The 23,529-nt window shown below is 47.4% G+C and overlaps 2 protein-coding genes across 2 annotated transcripts in view; both read right to left on the minus strand.

Annotated features, from left to right (window-relative positions):
* The window catches only part of LOC144126088 (eukaryotic initiation factor 4A-I-like), a 34,769-nt gene extending 29,294 nt beyond the window's left edge, over positions 1 to 5,475 (minus strand). The window contains exons 1-3 of the mRNA XM_077660015.1: positions 5,332 to 5,475; positions 3,535 to 3,625; positions 3,226 to 3,358 (exon numbers count right to left, since the gene is read on the minus strand). Coding sequence (XP_077516141.1) covers positions 3,226 to 3,358; positions 3,535 to 3,625; positions 5,332 to 5,354 — 247 coding nt within the window. The 5' untranslated portion in view covers positions 5,355 to 5,475. The remainder of the gene's footprint in view (positions 1 to 3,225; positions 3,359 to 3,534; positions 3,626 to 5,331) is intronic.
* A 735-nt stretch (positions 5,476 to 6,210) lies between these two features.
* Positions 6,211 to 15,333, minus strand: LOC144126087 (uncharacterized). Its single transcript, XM_077660014.1, has 3 exons — positions 15,124 to 15,333; positions 7,010 to 7,187; positions 6,211 to 6,386 (listed from the first exon to the last, which is right to left on the minus strand). The coding sequence occupies exons 1-3, from the start codon at positions 15,253 to 15,255 to the stop codon at positions 6,289 to 6,291; spliced, it is 408 nt and encodes a 135-aa protein (XP_077516140.1). The 5' UTR covers positions 15,256 to 15,333; the 3' UTR covers positions 6,211 to 6,288.
* Positions 15,334 to 23,529: the final 8,196 nt, after the last annotated feature.

Genomic DNA, 23,529 nt, shown 5'->3' on the forward strand with positions numbered 1-23,529 from the left:
GTACACAGCACTGATTAAGGCTTTCTTGCCATAAGCACAAAAGCTCATTGCTGGGATGAACATTAAAGGTTGTCATGAAGGAAAACCAGCTGCTCCACATGGTCAGGCAGAAGTCTTTCCCTTCTAGCTGAAACGACTTCTCCAGCCACAGAAAATGCCCTCTCACTTGGCACTGAAGTGGCGGGTATTGCGAGGTACTTCGTGCACAGCTTTGACAGACTAGGGTATCTGAAAGAACCCACGGTCCACCACCAGTCGCATGGGTCACTGTCTCGTTTCAACAATGCCTCCTCTGAGCAAGGCAAACTCCCATCCTGCAGCAGACACTGCTTCAGTTTCCACAGCATTCCTCACTAAATTGTCAAATGCATTCCAGACATTAGAAGACTGCTGTGCACAGAGTTCTGGCCTCTGTTTCTTAGCTTCTGGGTGAGGAACACACAGGGACAGATTTTGTAGCACTAAATCTTTTAGCTATATCTTTTCTTTGTCGGCTCCGAGTATGGTGGATTTGAAGCGTGGGTCCAAAAACATGACCAGGCATGCCTCCTTGTCCTCTGCATACAGGGGGAACCTTGATCTGACCGAGCATGCCAGGGCTGTATGAAATCCAGTACTACCAGTGAAGTTTGCAAGATAATGCAGCATTCCAAAAATGAGTGGTATTTGAGCTGAAAGTGATGGATACGTTTCTGTACTGGCAATAACAGTGGCTTCAAAGAATGGCTTGAGCGTTAATACATATTCGGAAGCCTCTTTCGATTCTTGTGAACTGAGCCCATCATGTCTGAAGTGGCAAGGTCCTCAGCGACTGCCTCCTTTAGTTCCAAGAGATGAGAGCATTACGTACTGGCACCGGACGAAAAGGATCTTTGCCTGTTTTTTTTTTGTATTCTTCTAGCCTTTTTTGTGCTGATGAGCTGTGCTTATAGTGACAAACAATGTGTCTGGCCTTCTTGCACAGACGATCAATGGGCGGCGTACGAGATCTTGCATCGTTAAGGGCTAGCTGCAGGGTGTGGGCGAAACACGATTGCTCAGTCCACGGGAGCCTCCTGGCAGCGGCACGGATGTTGCGCATATTATCTGTCACGATGTATTTTTCACAGTTGTCGAGTATCCCCCATTCGCTGCACATCTCGTCCAGCATAGCTGCGATGTTTTCAGAACGGTGACTGTCAGCCATATGACGTGTGTTAAGCGTGAAACGCTGTATTTGAAAATTAGGAGCTAGGAGATGGCAAGTGAAGCTTACGTAGCTTTCGTTCGCTCGCGATGTCCACATGTCGCTGGTAAAGGCAACAGCTGCAGTTCCGCCTTCAAAAGCGTTGCTGAGCTCCATTTTCACCTTCTTCCGCGTATCGTCATACATGCGCGGAACAAGCACCGCAAAAGTGTAGAGCGCGACGGTAGGCGATAGTTTGGAATAGCAGCTGCCAACGGCTCTTTAAACCCGCGGTCTTCAAAGACGCTGTAGGGCTGCAAATCAAGCGCCACCATGGCAGCGACCTTGCTGTATAGTGCTTGCGTCATCTTTTCTGAAAGTGGCTCTCCCGGGCGCACAAAGTCGGTCATGGTCGGCTGATCTTTCTCCGGTACACCTGCAGCCTTCTTTCGATACTCTTTCATCTGGGCCGCATGCAGCTTCAAATGGCTGACAAGCGGCGTTGTTGCACCTGAAGGCATTTGAAGCACTTTGCTGCACGTGGTGCACTCCGCCGTCGATGGCGATGTCTTCACAAATTATTTCCATACGGCGCTCTTTCCTTTTCGGTTTCCACAACCTTGGTTCGCCATGGCACGAATCGAGTCCGACGCGCCGTCGCAGGTATAGCGACAAAGAAGCTCACCAGCACAATCAGCTACAGCATGGCCCTACGTTACGCATGGCTCTGAGCGCCGCCACGTTGCTATGTCGATGTCGATAGGACTTGTGGACCGAAACGAACGACGGTGCTCGCAGTAACACATTCGGCTAAATACGAATATTCGCGTCGTATCGATTATTCGAAACAACACGAATACTTGGTTTTCGAATCGAATACGAATACTAAAAATATAATATTTGGTTAATATTCGAAAATTTCAAATATTCGCACACCCCTAACACTAACCAATAAATATAAAGGTAAAAGCTGTATAGTGTAGCTTTGACTGCATAATATTCAACTGTACCGAGAGGGGTGATCTTTCACTTTAATTACCAGCTAGGCCTATGCTGACAGTGGTTACTAAAACTCCATAACCACAAGCAAACTTCACTTTAAAGGGCAGATATTGCCCAGATTGTGATATTACTTTGTTGTCATTTGATATAATATCAAAGGAAAAATCAACGGAAACAAAGCTTTGCTAGACCTTCAGAGAGAGGAGACTGTGCTGGTTTGGTTTGCTGGTGTTTAACGTCCCAAAGCAACTCGGGCTACGAGCGACACTGTAGTAAAGAGACAGCTGCGAAGAAAACCATGCACAAGGGCACCAGTTTCACCCCCCCTCCCCCCACAGTAATGAAGGTGTGGCAATTCAGATAATTGTAATGTCTCATTCATGGGTCTTTGAACCCACTTTGAGTAATCAGAAATACCTTGTGTCATGGCACTCATTGGACATAGACGCCCTTGGGCCATAAAACCCATAATCGTCAACATAGTAATGTCCGATTCCTTGGGCTCAACACATCTCGCCCTGCAGTGAGCCCGCCCGTAGCCCACCATTAACAAGAATTGCTCTCTTTAGTTATATGTTGCGGGTCTGCCTCAAAGCTACAGCAAAAGAAACATATTGTCTCTACAGTGGCAGCCCAGCAGCAATTACCAAGACGCGCTTGTTGAGGCAAAGATATCTCAGGGGAGGAGCGATGTGACGAACTGAAAATGACCAGCAGGAGCCTGACGTGATAGGGGGACTCCTGGTTGACGAGCGCAATTTCCCAAAGCAGAACAGAGCGCCAAGGCAAGCAACACTAGCAAAGCGCTTGGCGCGCCAGTGTCGTTCAACGCTTGCCACCGTCGCCTTCACACTAGTTTTCGCGTATGTGGAGCTCAGTCTTAATGCCGCTGTTACAATAGCCTTGCCTTCCATTTGGTTAATTACCACATTAAGTGCCAACTACGAGCTGCCAAATTCAACTAACAATGTAACAGTTCCGACTTTAAAAATTCAGAGCCAGTGCTAATTCAACGATGCATAAAATGCCTCTCATGGCAAGCTAGCCAAGGTACCTACCTTTGATGCATGGGATAATGGCTCTCTGCTGGATAGCAGATGGCTTCTCAAAACCATAGGCATAGATTCCACGCAAGAGCTCTTCACGGAGGTTCATGTCATCAAAGTTATCAATGATCTCCTCCCAATTGCTCTGTTGGAAAGAAAAACACCGCACAAGATGTCAGAGCTGCTACCACTTACATATGCTGTAGTCCCATAATGTGTATTAAAAAAACACACAAGCCCCAACATCCAGAGCACCAGTCATAGTACACAGAGCACAAAAGCCCACATAATGCAATCTCTAGCAGAAAAGGCAGCAGTCACCTCAATGATGCCGTCTGGCTCCATGCCAGGGGGCCCATCGTACTCCTGGTCCTGGCGTTTACCGTCAGACTCCCAGTCGTTCGGCCCATTTCTGCAAAAGTAACAAAAATTAAGTGTAAAAATACAGCATTCTGGCAAACTTGGGCCTGCCGCAGCCACAGCCCCTAGGATCACACATTAACCAACTTAGCTCAGACTGCTTTAATCAACTGCATCACAGCCACAATACTGCAAAAAACGAGCAGAGACCCATAACAGTGATGAAAAGCTAGTGCCTGGTACAATTCCCTTAATGGTGCAATTCGAAGGAGGGGGGAGATGGCCTGTGCAGCGAACGCTGCTACCAGATAGAGTAATGGAGCAAACATGTCGAATCGAAATGTGACAGCGTGTACCGTCGGTCATTGAGGCCTTGGAGACTGGTTTTCCACTAAGGCCTCACCCAAAACCGACGCTAATACTGTTCGACCTTTCGACGATCCGAGACCGTTAGTGAGAAAACGGTACCGGTGCTTTTAAAGGTCGCATGTCAAATCCGCACTAGGCTGCGTAAGAGTAACCGCTTACCTAGACCAACAGAAGTGCCGGTGAAAAATAAGTAATATCGTTTAGTCACAGTGAAGAGCAATTGTACGCGTACGATTACACGCTGCTACACTAACCAGCAAGATGTGAACCTTCTTACCACGCTTTTTCACCGACTTTGGTTACTCAGAAGTAAATATGCTACCGACTACCAGAACCACGATCGTGCATGACGTGATAATACAACTGTCAGTATGTAATCTTGATTAGAGCGCCACTAAACGCCTGCCAGATGGTTCCGCTAAGCAGTTGCGTGTATTATGGAATAAGCGAAAATGTGCTGTCACCGGAGAGCACGACAGAAGTTGGGAGGGGTGTCGGCCCAGCAATTCACGACAGCCGGAAATGCAGGGCAACTTAGCCGGTCAATGACCACCAAAAAATATTTTGAAGTCGGCAATCCGAAAAAGATCAGATTCTTTACTGGCACCAGCCGCAGACGGAGCAAGAGAACAATTTAAAAAATGTAGTGCAACGTACAAGCAACTTTTTGTTAAATTTTGATTGCTAGAAATTCAACATGCTATTAAACACAACTAGCCGAAATGTGTCGCTTTGCTGGCGGGTGTTTCTAAACGGGTATGTGCTGCTAACCGACGCCTACCAGCAGTTGAACGTTGTAGCAATATTCTCTGAAGAGAAGCGATGACACGCCGCAAGGCCTAAACTAGGCCTAACCGCCGACTCGAGCGCAGCTGAACCGGCGACACGGCGCAGTTGCTAACAGGCAACTAAGGATTCGCCCAGACGAGTCCCAAACCCTACTTAACGCTACGTGGGTGTCACGATTTTGACAACATCATTAAATCATCGCTGCTATTGACTTGCAAGCTGTTTCAAACGCGCCCATTCAAACGACCGACCGGCTGTAGGAGGGCAATTTGCCATGGTTCGAAATATTGGACTGACTTAACGCAACGTAACAATGGGAAACAACTAACTGGTGTCTCCTGAGTAGAAGTTACCGATTTGCTTTGAAAAAATTTTGCTCAAAGGCAGCATTTCGTTATGCACGTGTTATCCACAAAGTAGAACCAATTCGCCATGATGGCCGTGTCACAAGACGGGCTCCAAAAATTCGATTATTTTGAATAAACGTCCTGTATAATAACCCTCAAGTCTACTTGATGTTAATAAAGAACTGTTTACAAGTCTACTCTAAATAACTTTGGCAAAGTCTAGCCAAAAAATACTGTTGAAAACGGAGCTCACCTTTCATCGTGGGAATAGGACATCGTCGTATGCAATTAGTGCGACACGAAAGGAAAAACTGGCCGCAGTTTCAGACCTTGTATCCCTCCGCGTTATCGTGCCGGCGGCGTTTTATCATGAGTTAACCTAAAAAAATACAAGTGAAGCAAGAAGCTAAAAAAACTATATTTTAACGATTTTGTTATCTGTCGTTATATGAACGTTTGTGATTTTATCAATGAAAGCGCATGATTGCAGGGACTACGGTACGGCGTCGGAAGTACTTCCGCTTGTGTCAAGCGGCGCTGCAGCCGCCTTTGTGCCTTTTTGCTTTTACTGCGCCGTACGGCTTTTCGCGGATGTGGCTTGTATTTCCCACTGCATTTCATTGCCTACCGTAGTTCTGTAGCCCTATATATTTTTTTTTTACACGCATCTAGTTTTATTTGAGCTGCCTGAGGTTTGGCCGTGGCCGTGCTCCATTCTCTTTCGCAATGCTTTGAAGTTGTACCCGACGTTTGCAATCGTTCATTGGTATATTGTGGTGAGTTCATCAACCAGATTGTCCCCTGCTGTGAAGCGCATGACATTTCACGGTCAGCGTGCTTTTACTAGAGCGCGAACGTCTTTTCGGGACATACACTTGGGAATGTAGCTGACGAGTCTGTTGCACTGGAAAGGTGTATGGGTGGTATGGGGCCGAAGGATGTAGGAGGGCGAGGTTCAATGATATGATACGATGATGCTGCTAGTGACGTCATTCAAGTGTCAAGTGCCGTTCGTGGGAACAGCGGGGCACCATTGACACCGTGCTCGAATAGAGAATTTTTTTTAACGCTGTCGACTACGCAAAGAACTCAACGGCACTTACCATGCCGCTTTTTATGCGTGTATGCAGCGCCAGGAAAGAAAAAAAAATTGCTCCCTTGGAATGTTTTATTGATCTTTTCTGCGGTGTGAAAGGCAGGCAAGTGCACTTCAGTAACACTGCTGAACAAGCATGGTGCACATCTCTTGAAGCTTGGGAACCACCAGCTTGGACGGCTCATGGACAGAGTAGACAGCGACAACGAGCACTAGAAAAGAAACGACCGATGTCAAAAACTGTCAAATCACATCCTAGAGGGGCGCCTATCCCGCGCCCTAAACCGCGGCGATAATTGAGACGTTTTGCACCCGTGACCTGCTTCAGCCAGCTGCTACATCATTTTCTCTTTTGTCATTCATTACCGCCTGCGTGTAAACGTTTGTTTAGCCCACGCTAGCAGGTAACAACTCGCACAGAAAATACGTCTTCTCCGTGATTCATTGCCCTTGACGTTAGCTGACGTAAGCTGCACGGCCCGAACATTGCCGACGTGCGTCGCAGTTTCGTTGCAGCACCTTTCGCAATATGCCTCACACCCCCCGTGCCAACACTTCGGGGGAAAAAGCAAAAAAAAAATAAAGATAACACGTTTCCTTGATGTTCTCTCCATTCTTCTGGAATCTTTAGCACCAGAGGGCAGGCGAGAGCTTTATCTAAGTTTCGGTTTCGGATTTCAGTAGCACTCAGTAGTAGCGCCGCACTTCTATTTGATGCGCCCGCTTGTTCGCGTGCCCTCAACAGAGGACATACATTCTCCCCAAACTTAATTCCGCTTCTTAGGTCCCTACATACGGAGTTAAAACCGCAACTACTGACTTCGGGCTTCCATACCGGTGTTAGCAAAGCCGACGGCGCACTTTGCATCTGGCCTCCGCAGCAAGATGACGTTCTTGCCCTCCATCTTCAGGAAGGTGAAGCGCAGCTTGCAGATGCTCACACCTCCGCTGTACATGCGCAAGGGGTTGCGGTGCGATGCCGCCAGCTCACGAACCTCGGACTCGGACACTCCCTGCGTACCGAGCGTCCGCTTTGAGCGCAGCGCTCTAGGCAGCCCGTCGTTCACTGAAGGCATTTGCTAGAGCAAGTAAACTGACCTCAGCTAACGCCAGGATGGACGTGGAACCGGGCTTTTAGCAACTGGCACGATTAAAGAGCTCCTGAGGACTGCTGCTGACGCCATGCTCAGAAAGGGCTTCTACTATTTTCAAAAAACGAAACGCGATGTTCGGAGCAGTACACTCTCCTACTGAACTATGCAGGCGCGCTAACCTTTCCGCTTTATATTCACGTAATAAGTTTGGCCGATTAAAATTTTTATTCCTAATTATTCTTAATTTTTATTCCTAATTTAACTGAATTCTGCGTAATTTCAGCAGATGGACGCTCCAGACATCGTCCCAGTTTGTGCAGACAGCCACCAGTGACGCAGATACGTTTAAATATCGCTTTTTCCCAGGGTAATTAACGAAGAGAATGCGTTACCAGATCCAGTAATCCCTCCTTCATCCGTGAGTGCTTTTTCCGCCAGTTAGAGGCTTCTCTTTTCTAATAACCAATTGAGCGTCTAAGATTATTTTTGTTTATGAAGCGCATGAAACGATCGTGTATTTTGTCTATATGCTCACCGCATGCCACTTTTTAAGATACTACCATCGCATTGTTTTCTCATATTTCGTTCGAAATTTAGCAAATTTTTGTATCTTTTGTGTTGCATTTTGTTTAACCAGTCTTGTAATGGCGATTTGTTGGGCGTAATATGCAGATTAAAAAAAAAAAAAGCCTCAAGTGCATTAGGCGTTGTGTGCTGGGTCACTGGCATGCTCTTGATTGGTCTTTAGCATGCAGTCGTCCGACGCTTTTATATGCGACGAGCGATCTGTCTTGACACAATATGCTCATTTTAGCATTCTGAAGTCGGCAGGCTCGGCACATTCTTTAACACCAGCCCGAAATGCACTTAGTATCGCATCGAAATTCGTCAGGTACTAGAAGGAAATACACTGACTCCCGAAGCTTATCGCGTCAAAGTGGTACAGCAGAACACCGCCGCAGTAAACCAGTGAGGCCCAGGCAAGTGTTTTTCATGTCAAGAGTTTTACTGCATCAGGAGTTAGTAGGGAAACCTCCTCACCTGAGCCAGCAATTGAGAGTGCTTCAAAAAGCAACCACGGAATTAAGAGGCACTAATACGGAGGTTGCTTTTCTGGAGCTTCACGATCCCTGTCGTTTTGCTAATTTTCTGGTGGCTCGCTTCTCAAAGTGGGTTTCTGTAAAACTTACTACGGACGTAAACAAATCACACGCGATGTGTCCATAATGGTGTGAATTTCGTCACAGCAACCGGCGATATTGTCATCGTTTTCCTTTATCCTTAGCAGTACTTAGTAAATAAGTGAAGGTGTCAAAATGAAAAGTTGTTCTCATTAGCCCTGTGCAGTTTTTTTTTCATATTTTTTTTTAATGTTAGCGATTATTATTAAACCAAAAAAGAAACTCACAAGAGGTCTGTTTTAATAATTGCTGTGCGCGGCTCGGTGAATAGGTGGTCTTCTATCTGCACTGCTGTTCTTCGGCAGAAAACGATACAGTTCCTCTCTACTGTGGAGGTCGCACTTTTGTGCATTTTGTTTTCTCGCTGTTGTTCCTATTGCTGCGGAATTAGTCCTCTCTCAACATCAGAGTCACGAACACCGGCTGAATCGCTCGATCGAGTGCATCTTCATTGCTCCAAGGCGTGGTGGAGCCCTTAAACAATTTAGACGACACCAGATTCTTTAACTTGTTCATTTTCATTTATTCCCCATAAAAATGCGGCCCCAACATCCGAAATCGAACACGCGACCTCGCACGAACTCTCAAATCCATCTGCTAAGTGTGTTTAGGGCGATGTATGCGTCTTGTTAGAAACGAGATCTCCTGCTGCACGAAATCGTGGGGATGAGATAAGATGCGCGGCCAAGGCCTCTAGAAGATAGTGGGCTCGCCTCGGGAGAGGCGTAGTTTGCATTTTATCTTATTTTTTTGTCGTGCCAATGGGGCTGGCTGAGCCCACGGCCAAGGTCGAAGAGCTGTGGCGCCGGGCCGGACCAACACCCTCTAAATACTTTCTTCAGGCCTCTCCAGGCCCTCCTTTCCACACGCGCTACGTCACGCCAAGTGTCCGGTCAGGCTGCTCACCAAGCGCGGCTCCGCTCCGCTCGGTTGTCTCCCTCGATGTGCTCGCGCTTGCCCGGGCAAGCACAGACACGAACGCAGTCTTGCAGTGAGCGTCTAGCTGCTGCTTGAGTCTTTCAGCCTGGCGTTGGGTGCATTTCCGTTCGCTCCTCGCACGGCTGTGTCTGTTTCGTGTGGCCGTTTCTTGTGTGGCGTGCGTACCTGTGCTAGCGCACGAATGGGAAACTGATTGCCTGCCGTGTAGCGAGTGCAACTTCGTGAAACATGGGCCGGTGCTGTGTTCCCGGGTGCCGCGGGAACTACCAGAATGGTCCCAAAGTACGTGTTTATTGCTTCCCAAGAGACGAAGTACGAAGAAAAGCCTGGTTGCGAGCCATTCCACGGAAGGATTTCACACCTACAGAGCATTCGAGGGTAAGACTCTGAAATATTGCTTAATAGGCGCTGGTAATTATCTTAGTTGTGAGCTGTCGCTCCCGGAAAGGCATGCTGTCTTTGTAGGCAATGATATCACTTCTTACACTTATGTATGAATTGTCCAGGAAGCATTTAGTTCTGTGGATGTGCATAAGGCTTGTGTAAAAGCTGTGTAAATATGTAAAAGCTGTTCACTATTCAGACTCTTTTTACTTAGTGTTTTAGGCAATGGAGAGTCATGGCGAATGGCCTTGCTTCATTTTCTCGTGCAGGTGTGTGAACTGCACTTCCACGCAGGCGACTTCATTACGACGTTGTCACACCAAGATGAACTGACAGGGAAAATAATAGAGGTGAAGCGTGACAGGCTACAGTTGAAGATTGATGCTGCGCCTTCTGTTTTTCCAAACTGCCCAAAATACTTGTCCTCAACGCCTGGACGGAGTGAATCGCCAGAGACGAAAAAAGCAAGAAGGGAAAACGCTGCTTTGCAGGAGGCTATGAGGAAGTCACTTCAGTCTAATGAGCTTGAACAGAAAAGAAACAAAGTTTCATCTTACGAGGAGTTCAAATCTAAGTTGCCTGGAATCTGCAACACGAAATTCTGGACCGTTTCTGTCGATGAGCAGTGCGTTAGGTTCCTTCTCATCGAGAATGATCCTTCACCTAATGTGAAATGCGCCTTGGTAGTTCTCCCTGATCTGTCACTTTCTGTTTTCTTGAATGGAGTGAAGCTTCTGTCGCTTCCTTCAGGCAGGATTCTGCCAGCTCAAGTATGCGACACCTCCAGCCTGTCCTTGCTGCTAGAAGAACTCGAGATAGGCTTGCATAATATACCTGAGGTGACGAAAGAGTCGAAACATACTAAAGTATTGCAGTTTGTCGGTTCACTGCTTGCAGACCTCATTGAGGACAGTGATACGACGAAAGAACAGTCTTCTTTGCTGAAATTTCTGGTTGAGCAGATAGAGCTTCTCCTCGCGAAACAGCATGTGTATAGCGCAGAGCTGCTGGTATTCGCCAGTATTTTGAATTCAATTTCTCCTCACGCATATCACTTCACAAGAGCTGCATCAAGAATCATTCTGCCCCATCCTTCCACACTGCGCCGTGTTTGCTCAAATTACAAAGCTGACCCTCTTGTGGAGCAAAATCAACCGCACTGTCTCTCCTACATCCGAGAACGAGTCAAATCAATGAAAGACCACGAGAAGACAGTGACCCTGATGATCGATGAGATCCACATAAAACCATACTTCGACTACAAAGGGGGCACAATAGTAGGATCGTCGGTTCATTCAACGGAACCAGCAACAACAGCCCATGTGTTCATGGTACAATCACTCCTTTCTGCAAACAAGGACGTCATTCACATATTACCTGTGAGCAAACTGAGCGCAGAAATTTTGCACGAGCATGCTAAGAACATAATCATTAATGTTGAGAAAATGGGGCTCAAAATTATCGCTGTGATAACGGACAACAATGCTCTGAACCGCAAGATGATGTCGTTATTTGCTACAAGTCCTCAGGTGAGCATTGTCTATCCCCATCCAGCCGATAACGCTCGCCCTCTTTTCTACGTGGTCGATCCTGTGCATCTCTTGAAGTGCATTAGGAACAATTGGATTAACCAGAAAAACCCTGGAACATGCCTCTATTTCCCTGAAATGGACTTGAGTGGAGCAATGCCCGAAGGGCCTCCTCGTATGAAAGCTGCTTCTTTCGCAGCTGTGCGGCAGCTTTATTCTTCAGAGAAGACGTCGCTTGTGAAGGCTGCTTACAGACTGAACGCAAAAGCCGTGAATCCAACCTCAATGGAGCGGCAAAATGTAAAGCTCGCTCTCGACGTCATTAATCAGTTTGTTTCAAATGCCCTCAGGACACATGGTTCCGCGTTCAAGATTCCTCAAGCTGAGTCGACTGCTCTTTTCATTGACGTTATCCTCACATGGTGGCAAATAGTCAATGTTAAGACCCCTTGCAAAGGCCAGAGGCTAAGGGACAGCATGCAAGACCCTGTAAGGTCTGTTGATGACACACAGTTAGCTTTCCTGAGCGGCGTTGTGGACTGGTTGGACGCTTGGGCAAGAATAAACATCACCAGTGGCTCGCTGACGAAAGAGACTCACAGTGCTTTGCGACTGACATGCTATTCTCTGGTAGAACTCTCGCGCTACTGCTTAGAAGAACTTCACTTCAAGTACGTACTGCTGGGCAAATTTCAGACGGATGCGCTAGAAGACCGGTTCGGCCGTTACCGCCAGCTGGCAGGATCACAGTACCACATTTCCGTGCGTCAGCTCTACGAATGTGAGAAGAAGCTTCGTCTTCAAAAACTTTTGACATTTCCACGCGAGGAAACAGAGTTTGAAGACGTAAGTGAGGATCTTGTCCCATGCAACTTTTCTGTGGCTGTCAGCGACGACGATATTACACACGCCCACTCTGACATGGATGCTATTGTCTACATTGCAGGATACGCTGCTCATGCTGCTTTAAAGAAGCTTTCATGTTCTGCTTGCTTCAGCACATTGGTGATTGAAAATCGAGAGATCGAAGCGGAAAATACTGCCATGATAGCTAACCTGTCGAGAGGAGGGCTGAAGTTTCCCCAGCCATGCACAGTTCACATGGTACTGATGACTAAACTAGTTGCAGAGAAGTTGTCTTTTGGAGCAACCGCGGAAGATTTTCTCTCCTGTAGAAATCAACGTGGTGTCGTGATTTCACAGACGATTTCCCTCCTGGACGAACACGACATTGAGACATGTGAAAATGGCCACACTGCACAAACTCTCCTGCGCTTGGTAGTACGCGTTGCAACCAACGTTGTTCTAAACTTTTGCAAACTAAGAAATGATGCCATACAAGACAATGCGCAGCAGAAGGCCGCAGCCCGGAAAGCAGCAACGCTTAAGAAGAAGTAAGTTTTATTCCCAAGCAATAAAAATGCTTTGCGCACACTTCATTGCTGGTGTCTCGTCGTTTTTTATTGTAAGGGTCAGATTAGCTGTACAAATACTCAACAGCGCAACATTATTGTGAGTGTCATTATTGCTGTGTGTGAAAGCTTTAAGCAAAACACAATACAGAATAAAACTAACACAATGCGCAGTAGACGGTGTTTTTTTTTTCAATGTTCACGAACTTCTACTTTAACAACTAGATATACGCATGTGCGGTCTGTGCGGATGGATTTTACCGCACGGCAGACATCATGTACGTGATAGAACCTAATAATTAGATGATTAATTGAAATTAACTAATCAATTTTTTATTATAATGACCAATAATGCGAAATTGGCGGCCGTATGCTAAATTGTTTATTATAAAAAACTGTATTAGCAGCTCGAACTTTCTTGACAATAAGGTGTTCTGCAATAAAAAAAATATATAAAGCAGATAAAATGATAGCCTAAGGCGCGCACAAACTAGCGAATTTCTTTTCTGCAGCAACGACAAAAATGAAAATGAAGGAATCACTTATAAGGCAGCTACGTACGGCAGTACCCGAATAGTGCAGACGGGCGCGGCGCGCTGAAATCGCGGAGCGCGGGGCCTGCACGGTCCCTTGGCGTGACGTCACGCGGCCGGTGGAGAGGCCTTAGCATTGAGAGGGTGTTGGCCGGACCAGTGAGCGCATTTGAAGGGTAGCAGCCGAGTTTCGCTCCACCTGGGATGCCCGACTGGCCAAATGAAAGGGACGCGAAAGGGGGCTATCCGATGGCCGGACGCAGGCGGGAAGGCACAGGTAGACCAGACACCTGCCGCCTAACAAAGGAGCTACACGCCGAACCAGGACGTGTCAGGGGAGACCCGGAATGCGCACGACTACTCGGGATTGCGAAAGGGGCGGTGCTGACAACAAAGCGAAGCGAGATGTAGGGAACTTCCGCTGCATGGAGACAAATCCCCCCCGCCGTCATATTTTATTTGGAGAGTAATTAATCATCACACACTTCAAATCGCGCTGGACCAGCGCCTCTCGGGAGTCTCCTGCGAATGAACGCCAGAGAAATGTGGCGGCCAGATAACGCCTTCTCAATTACGGCTGCAATCGTTTCGCAAAGGTCGCTAGCTGGCACACTGCGTTGAAAGAAGTTTATCGCGTGATTTAAGACTCGCGTGATCGCGCGCACGTTTGTCTGTGCCTGCTTTCCGAAAGGCACTGCCGGCGCGCCCGCGGGGTGGTGGGCGAACGTGCGCGTGGTGTCGGACGCGGATTTCTTCCATCCTGATAGCTTTCCTTCTGTGCAAGCGGGGGCCGAAAAAAAAAGGGAAAAAAAATATCTTCGCTTGCAGGTGCGCGCGGTTGGCGGAAGACTTGTCTTCTCAAAACCTCCGCTGCATTCCTATTGAGCTGCAACACAGGGACAGGCTAGGTGCAGGGTCACTAGGGCTGAGGCGCCCAGCCCGCGTGAGCACAAAAGCCCGACTCCCTTCCTTCCTGCCTAGCCTCTGCCGTATTGCCAAAAAAAAAAAAGTTACCCCGAACGTAGCTACGCTATGGTGGCATAGAAGGGGTATCGTAGCAACCCTCCTGCCCGTGCCTGGCTGCGCGGAGGGTGTTGGCTGGACCTGGAGTTTATTTCGGGTCTGGAAGCTTCGGGAACGGCAAAGCGTTCTGCCTCAAGGCGAGTTCACACTGCCGAGTCGCGGAGGTCGCGCGACAGGTCGAAATCGATTTGCTGCGCTCCCTCCCCGCTTTCCTAGGGCTTCGTAAACCGCAACTATTTGCCCGAAAGCGGTCGCGCGACGTTTTTTTTTCGGGTCGACGCAAAGGGGTGAACTGCTCTCCGTCCAAAAGCCTCGTGAGGAAAAACCCGAGGTATCGGGGCCGACTTGTCCCCATCTTGTCACCCCTCTTTCTGTCCACATGTTCACATGCAAAGCCCCACCGCTGCCAGCAGCAGCTGCTCAGTGTACTCCCGGGAGTTGCTTGATCCCTACTACCGAACGTTGGGCAAGAAAAAAATCTGCCCGCGACTTCACTGCCCCGCTCGCAGCCGTGGCTGCACAGTGCTTCACACGTACGCGTGTCTCGAAGAGCAATGGTGCGAGTAAAAACAAAGGTGTCTATCTGCCACAGCACCACAACGCGTCACTGTATTCATTTGCGGACCACTTGGCCGTTGCATTAGCAGAAAGGCGGAAAGGAGACTTCGTACTCCAGTGGCCATAGATAATAGAGAGGAATTTTCTACGTGGGCATCCTATAGCGCTACGGTTTCCCTGAAACGTCGACGCATTCAGCCCGATAACTGCGCGCCGATAAATGACATGCCCGGACGTAATGAATCGACCACGAGGGCTGGCCGAACACACGCGTTGTCAGCCTACGGCGCTCTCACCGGGCATATCTCGGGCGGCTCATACGCGATGCAGGTCCCCGTCTGGAGGTTGTGCACCGCGGCGTAAAGGCACTGGCCCTGACCCTCGGCCGCGCCTTCGGTAAGCCCGCGCAGCAGCCGGCCCCAGTCCATGGCTCGCTTGGGGGGGCCAAGAACAGAACAGCGCGAGGCTCGGACACGCGGTTCCTCGAGAAGGCTGTTGTTGTTAGCCTATCAAAAGATGGCACATACCCACACTGGGGGATCGGCCAAGAATCGGGCGGATATTCACCTGAACGCCTGGCGGCGCACCGCACCCTACACGGAAGAGCAGTGGGCTAGCAGCGGGGAATGGTTACAAAAGAAATACTGCGAAGAAATACACGCTTCAAAAAAAAAAGACAACAGGAGAATTAAATAAAGGTATAACGAAAAAACAGAGCTGAAAAGTCGCTGGCCATTTTCCCCAGAAAGAAGTATAGGAAAAAGCGGTTATAGAAAAAGATGAATGTTGTTTGGCCGGAGTTTGATGCAGATCCAAACAACAACAAAAATTATCCATGCAGACTTTTCTCAAGCGGTTCATAAATAAACACTGAGGAGTCTGGGAAAGATGGCCTGCCCTTAATTTAATTGTTTTCAGCTTCCTCGCCACAAGAAGCAAGCGCTCGCCGAGGCATGTGACCGAATATTTATTCCTCCCCAAAAGGTAAAAATAAATGTAGAAGGCGAAGATTATTCGAGGTGACCAAGAAAAATACAGGGTGTCGGCGGGACACTGCGACATATGCGTTTACCTTTTTACATAGTGTTTTAACTTTAAAGCCCGGTTACCGCTGTTTTTAGCCTTAAGACCGCTTGGTACGGCGGTTCTCGGAAAAGAAGCTGGTTGTCACTCTTCGTGGAACTTCGACGAAGCCGTCGTGTGCTTTGTCACCTGGCTTTGGGGTGGTGGCTGCTGCCTTGTCCATCTTTGTGGAAAGGCAAATGCGTAGCATTCCTACCAGCTTAGGTGAAAACGCACCTTTGCCTACCGCGCCTGGCTGTCAGCCCATGTCGAAGGATGGACAATGAAAACTCCCTTCCTGCATACCAGCGGTGACTTCCCTCCTTTCTCCGGCAGGACGGCGCGCGGACTTGCTGTCATTTGTGTGATATGTAAATATTTTTCTATAAAGGTTTTTCGTTTCTTCATCGAAACAAAAGTACTGACACCAACCAATAATTTATTTTCAACCCAACGTTTCGAGACCAACTCGCTCTCTTCTTCAGGGGTGACTGAAATGCGAGCCAGCAGCGGCAGGGAGCGGCCTCCGCTTTGCTTTTGTTAACATCCTAGAGATATAAAAGGTGGAAAACTTCCTTGCACATCTGAACTCTGTCGAGTCCTCTATCCAGGTCACAATGGAACGAGAAAATAACAACGCGTTGGCAAAGGGAAGACCTAATGTTCGGAGTGTACAGGAAGCGGACTCATACCGGACGCAACTTTAATTCCGGTCATCTCGTTACTTACAGCGCATTCGTCGTCTCTTTTCTTCTGAAGAGACCATCGCTGCCGCTAAGGGGAGAGAAAGAAGCCACCGTGTTCGCCAATCTGCAGGAAATACACGTGGCTACACACGTGGCTTTACATTCAACGCGTTTCCCGCCACCGGGCTCAGACGACACGGAGACCAGTCAACACGGAAAGAACAAAACGCGCTCGCATTGTGCTTCCATACGTGAGGGTCGCCAGCGAGGCGCTGGCACGTACGCATTCTATGAAAACGGGGCATCCGAGTGTCTCACAAACCCGTTTCAACGATCAGCCTCTTTCTACCAGGACCCAAAGACCGCGTCCCCAGAGGAAAACAAACGGGTGTCATTTACAAAATTCCATGCGACAAGTGTCCGGCCTCATACACCGGCGAAACAAAAAAACCTTGATCAGCGAATCAGGCAACACGAGAATGACGTCCGGTCAATGAATTTGGAAGACGTTCACCTCTTCGAAGGTGATGCTGTGGTCGGCGCGTTCGCAGTGCTCGACGACGGGGTTATAATAATATAATTGGTTTTGGGGGGAAAGGAAATGGCTCAGTATCTGTCTCATATACCGTTGGACACCTGAACCGCGCCGTAAGGGAAGGGATAAAGGAGGGAGTGACTCCTCCGACCCGATCACGCTACTCGAGTCCTAACGCCAGGAAAAGAAACCATGCTTTCAAATTTTGTTCAACAAGCGCACGGACTTCTTAGAAGGAAACTTCACTTTCCAGAATCATTGATCGATTATAAGTTTTAACTAAATCTCATGTCCTTGTAAGTGGACACTCCTGACAAATACCGAGCCACCAAAAGAAAGCGCAGAACTCGGAGAAATTTTGCAGATTGCCGTAGCATATTTTGACAGAAGAAAATCCTATCACCAGCACTTCCAACGGCCCTCTTACCATCAGATTTCACATTAGAGGGTGACAGTCCTTGAGCAGAATCTACTGATCAACGATCGACTCTTAGTTAGAAAAAAAGATGTAGCGCAAAAGAGACGAGCACGGTGCTCGTCTCTTTACATCTTTTTTTCAAACATGTGTCACCAACTCGCCCAGCAAGAAGTTTTATTGGACTCTTAGTTAGTTAAAAAATACTGCAACAGATTAACGAAGAAACTGACTCGTTCGCACACTCTGCCTTGTTTGAAGCTAAAAACGGGCGGCATGATTTATTGCAGAAACCACGCGGTGAGACGCAACCTGAAGCTTACTCATTAAGAAGTATCTGTAACAGAGCGTTAAATGCATTTAAGAAATGTTGACCACCCTAGCTGCTACCAAATCCTTACATGATCCTAGATTATATACGTTAGTATCCACAATGACAATACATTATACAACCAATTACGAGACAATACCTTAATAATAGCTGTAGCTGTGACATTGATGGCATTCAAGTAACGCCTGCGAACTCTATTTAGGACCCTTCGTTTTCAGGTTTTATTTTTTTCCGGAATTCAGGAGGTAAAAATTGGGTGACATTGAGCTGAAATTGGGGTACAAAAATTCGGGTACAAGTAAGGTTATTCAGCAAACACTTCCATGATTCGAATTTATTTCGGGTCATTTTTTTCAGCAAAAGGCGATCTACTATGACCGCTCGTTTTTGTGCTGGACTAAAAATGCCATTTGTCCTTTTTTTTTCTCATTATTTCGAAAAGAAATGAAAATGGCAGGTTTCACTAAAAAATTTGCATAAAGGTAGCTCCAAATCAATTTTTGTATAAAAATCAGTTTTTGTATATGTATAAAAATGAAATTTGTCGAGTACATTACTATCTCATATGCAGCACTTCCGTGCAAGACCGACCTACCTTTTTATTAAGCGCGCAAGAGCCTTTGAGCAGATCGTAAGCGTGGACAGCGCTTGATGATAATATGGTCAGCACCCATATATGTTTCGGCCTCTCATTTCTCAAATATGCTGTTCAAATTTACCTTCCAGTTAAGCTGCGTCAAAAGAGTAAGATCATATCAGCCGACCGAGAACACCCCTCTGGAGTAGAACTTATCCGACAATATTTGTGCCTTGTGTTCCATCTTTGTGCGCTGAAAAATGTACCTGCAGGAATAAGGGTGAACTCGAATTTTAAGGAGTTTATTCGGAGTGCCAACAGTTCGCGTTAATTTTTTTACCTTCAAAATAGCAGCCCCAAGTATTATGTACGAATTATTGCAGACATACTGAACTTATGTTTTGCCGTGATATAATTCCTAGAAAAACACGCAAGCCGAAAAAATAATTGTTTTCTATAAGAAGGGAGGACCACAATGATTTTGGTAATCATAAACGCCTGGCAAACCTCTGTACAAAATATTCTTCAATTTTAATCATAAAGAAAATCAATTCGGTTTTTGTAAGAATAAATCTGTAGAATTAGCGGGACTTGAACAAAAAGCATACATACTAACAGTTTGAAGACAAAGCATTTGTTATTGTTTGCGTGGATACTTCTAAGAAACTATAGTGTTAGTGGACGGGCTGAAATGCTTTTTAAATATATTACCTATCCAGGAGAAAACTTTTTTTTTTTCTGGAAATATCTGTCACCTTGATCGTGCGTGTACGGACAATGCGCTTCATAATTTGTTGTAATTTCATGTGCATGAATGATAAGACAACAAAAGCGGTTGTATTCGCCCCCCCCCCCCATCCCAAAAAAAAAGAAAAACTTTCCCTCTTGCCTTGAGATCAAATTAAACTCACCACATTGGTGACCAATTTAAATGCCTGGGTGTAGGCTGCTTTGCCAACGTGTCTTATGAAGGCCATGACAACCACACTGCAAGAAATCTGGCTCGAATAAGTGTGATTGTACGTAGGTCAGTTAGGATATGCCCTTCTATACCCACTGAAATTGCCGCTTTATAATTCGCTCTTTTACTCCGATTAGAACTGATGTAAGTCACATTATGTGGGGTGCAGCAACAGTTACGGCTACGCCAACGCCGCAGAACCGCGCGCGAAACGTGCCAACAGTTCGCGTTGTTTTACAGCTGGCGTTGTTGATTCCTCACACGTACTAATTGCACCCCGGTATCTCTGAGCGCTAATTTAGATCTTCAGTGCACGGTGTGATAAAAATTCAAAGCTTGTATAACTGCCTGGTTGAAATTCAAAACTTACGGAAATATAAACTATAACGCAACCTTCTCCATTTATCACTCCCGGGAATTTTGTTATGGTACGAGGCATGCGGAAGCTTGGACAGTGCCCACACCATGTTTAAATTTAGGCATATAGCATGCGGAATACAGTTTTCCTTCACAATTAATCGCATATCAACTGCGCGATGACAAAACCTCGAGAACTTTGTTGCTGCTAGTTTGTGTACCTGCATATCCGTTAAAGCGCTTTATAACAGTTTGTGCGGAAGCTGTGCTGTAGCCGCTGCAAAGCCAGTGGAGGTTGCGTCAATGTCAAGCTGTCTGGCGGCCTTTTTCTGCAGCTCCTCTTGTCTTTTTTAATTTTTTTTACAAGGCAGAAATAAACGAATTCGAACACGGAATTCACGGCTCCGATCTTCCGGCGCGTGTGATTCGAAAATTCATACGTGTGTACACGTGCCATCAGTATACCATACATATGTTCCACGACTCTGCGCTGTCTTTCACGCTGTATGCGTGAACCACTGTGGGAAAAAGCGAGCGTTTTCTTTTCCTATCAAATCCGCGATTTGTCCCGGCCGTGGAGCCAAGAAAGGGCTCAAGAGGAAGGCCTCGCGGTCGCGGCAATCGAGTATACCGCGCCTCCATAGCGTTATCTCGGAGCGCCAGCGTGGATAAACGCTGTGGGCGTCTCCGATTGTGTTTCCCGCTGGTCGAGGCATGCACGCGGATATATCCTGATAAATACTCCGAGAGGAAGAGGGAGGGCGATAGAAAGCAAAGGCTACAGCTGTCGATAGGCGTGCTTGTCTGCTTCGCACGGAGGCTAATAGCGGTAAGCACGAGGTCACGCGTGAGTTCAGAGAGTGCGGAGGCAGCTTAACTTGGCAGTCAACTCAAGGCGTTCAAGACATCTAGATATACTACAACCGGGCGGTGCTGATACCCCGCGCACATGTGCGTATCGAGGCTTCCGAGCTGGGCGGGGGTGTATACGTCATATACTAGACATTGGGAGATACTGAGAAATATAACGTTGTTATCACTCTGTCCCCACGCAGCTGCAAATGCATACTATTCACAGGCAGATATAACGAATCATGTGAATACTCAGCGCTGTTTGATTTAACGAGTCAGATTACGAACCAGGCTCATCAGCTAGCTTTGATTTCCAGGCGACTGTCCCGTCTCGCTTGCTATGTATTGTCTTTTTCGGCGCTACAACCCTCTTCTGGAAACATGCACCAACTAGCCCCCCAACAAGTATTACTCAGTTAGCTTTGATTTGCTTGTCACATTACAGAGTCCGGGAAACGCGTTGCTTCTGTCACGAATTTGCCCGGGCGAAGCTTGGGAGATTAAATGCTACGTCACTAACGAAAAACCGCGGTTGCGGTGACGCGGGAAAACCCGGCAATATGATAACCCATTTGGCGGCCTGCGGGAGAGCATCCTTATCCCCCACTCAGGTCAACGCAGGCCAACTGACCATGGCGGCGATATACAGTATGTGCTCGTGCAAGGGTCGTCCTGCGTTAGGCCGCTCCTCCCAGTTTTGCAGTCAATAATTTAAAAAAAATTCTCCGCTAACACTGTCCCAAAGTTCCACTTAAGATCATTAGCTACGGGAGCTTCAAGTGTTTACATCGATGTGCTCAGCAAACGTGGAGAACACCAAATCAAAACATCCGCAGATGTTTCCTGTCCGGAAACATCCCTTCTAGGTAGGGTGCCTCGATGGGCCAGCGCCGCTTAGCGGGCATCCAGGCACCCTACTTGGATGGATGGATGGATGGATGGGTGGGTGGGTGGGTGAACCCTTTAAATCAACCGTTAGTTCAAGGCGAAACGCTATCTATCTCGTGGTACCCGACTCTATATGTCTTAGTCCGCAAAACTCCCGTCCATTTCCTTTCCCTAAAAAACCAGCGAACCTACCCGTCCTAGCCTCAAACAACAAAGAGCTTCCCCTACAATAATCATAGATATTTTATTTTGCAATTCCCTGCTTAAATATCCTGTATGTTCCCAGTGTCGATTTCGTCAGTATCCCTATTTTCCACAGAGCTCTCCCTGTTTCTTTACCTTTTTCTTAACTGATAATTGCTGATTTGCCCCCCTACGTGGCCATGCCGCGCGCTACGTCGGAGCATAAGCACGCCTTTTTAATTTAAAATAAATTTGATTCACAATGGTGTCTCCTGATTTTGGCATACCTGCCAACACGAAGGCTTTCAAATTCGTAAAACCTTCTCGGCTAGGTTAGAGGGGGGGGGGGGGGGGGGGGGGTAGCAAGTACACATTTTTTTTTTTAGTAAATTATGTCGCGTCGCTTTTTTCAGAGTGCGACGCGATAGCGCTAGAGCTTCCCCACAAGTGACATATCGCACGTGAGGAAACGCACAAACGACGAACAGCACGTTGACAAGCACGGAAATTCGGCGCGCTGGAAGAACGGAAGTATATCACGCGAACGGTATCAAGGGAAGCGCGCATTGGTTTAAGAGTCGCCGGAGCGGCAGTTAAGAAGCCTTCGATAAATAAACAAAACAAACAAACAAACATGCCCGCGACAACGCAGTCGTCGTTCTAAACGGCGTGTAGCTCGGCTGGCTGACTGATAAGCGTGGCGTCTGGCGGCGAAGCTATGAAGACGAAGCTACGCGGCCAAACTCTAAATCTATTGGCCTATCGCCGGGGCCTACCGATCACCAAAACACCTGCAGTTGTGCGCATGACAGAGGGGTGCCGGAAGCAATGCAACAAGCAGTTCAGGCCTGGTAACGAATAAAGTCCCTTCATGAGCTTTTCTAAAAAAAAGCAAAGCTGATCTAGGGACTTTAGTGACGAATACATATGGGCGATCGGTTTGTCGAGCACGTCATACCGCGACACGGCAACACTTAGGAAGCCGGTCCAAATTGACCGATGCCAGCCCCTAGGCGTACGAATAAACGAGCTCCGGAGGCCGTATTCTTACACGGGCGTTTGGCGGGAGTATGGCGGCACTCCGGATTATGTGAATGAAAGGGGGTCCAGGAGCAGGCATAAACAATTAATTGGGTCAAATTAACGATGTTTTAGAACTGTACAACGTGTCAGCTGCTGCTGCTGCTAATTTCACAGATGCTTTATATTCCTCTCTCGTGGCGGCGCAAGGTACCACGTGAAACGGTACGATTTTAACGCGACAGCTTTAGCCGGTGTCGTCGGCTGTGAGCGAAAAATCCCTCCTCCTTCTCCTCGCAATGTATACGCCACTGCCCCAACAGATGGATGGATGGATGGATGGATGGATGGATGGATGGATGGATGGATACGGCTGAACCCTTTACATCGGGCGGTGGCTCAAGCCACCTAGCCATGTCTTGTGAAATTTTACTCCTGTCTTGCTTTTAGCCACCAATCAGATAACCTTCGCTTGGTTACTTCTAACCTCTTAAAGTCCACTTTCCCTTCACTATCCCTAAACCCCAATGCCTTGGGTAAGTCAGCCCCGCTGCCTTCCACTGTAGGGTGAAGCCCTTTACAGAAAAGTATCAAGTGTTCAGCTGTTTCCTCCTCCTCTCCGCACGCAATGCACAAAGTGTCTATCTCCTGGTACCTGACTCTATACGTCTTAGTCCGCAAAACTCCAGTCCTGGCCTCAAACAACAAAGAACTTCCCCTACAATTATCATAGATATTTTCTTTGACAATTTCCTGTTTAAAGGTCCGGTATGTTTCCAGTGCCGATTTCGTCAGCATCCCTGTTTTCCACAACGCTCTCTCTGTTCCTTTAACC

This window comes from Amblyomma americanum, chromosome 3, assembly GCF_052857255.1.
Source record: "Amblyomma americanum isolate KBUSLIRL-KWMA chromosome 3, ASM5285725v1, whole genome shotgun sequence".
NCBI classification, from domain to species: domain Eukaryota; kingdom Metazoa; phylum Arthropoda; class Arachnida; order Ixodida; family Ixodidae; genus Amblyomma; species Amblyomma americanum.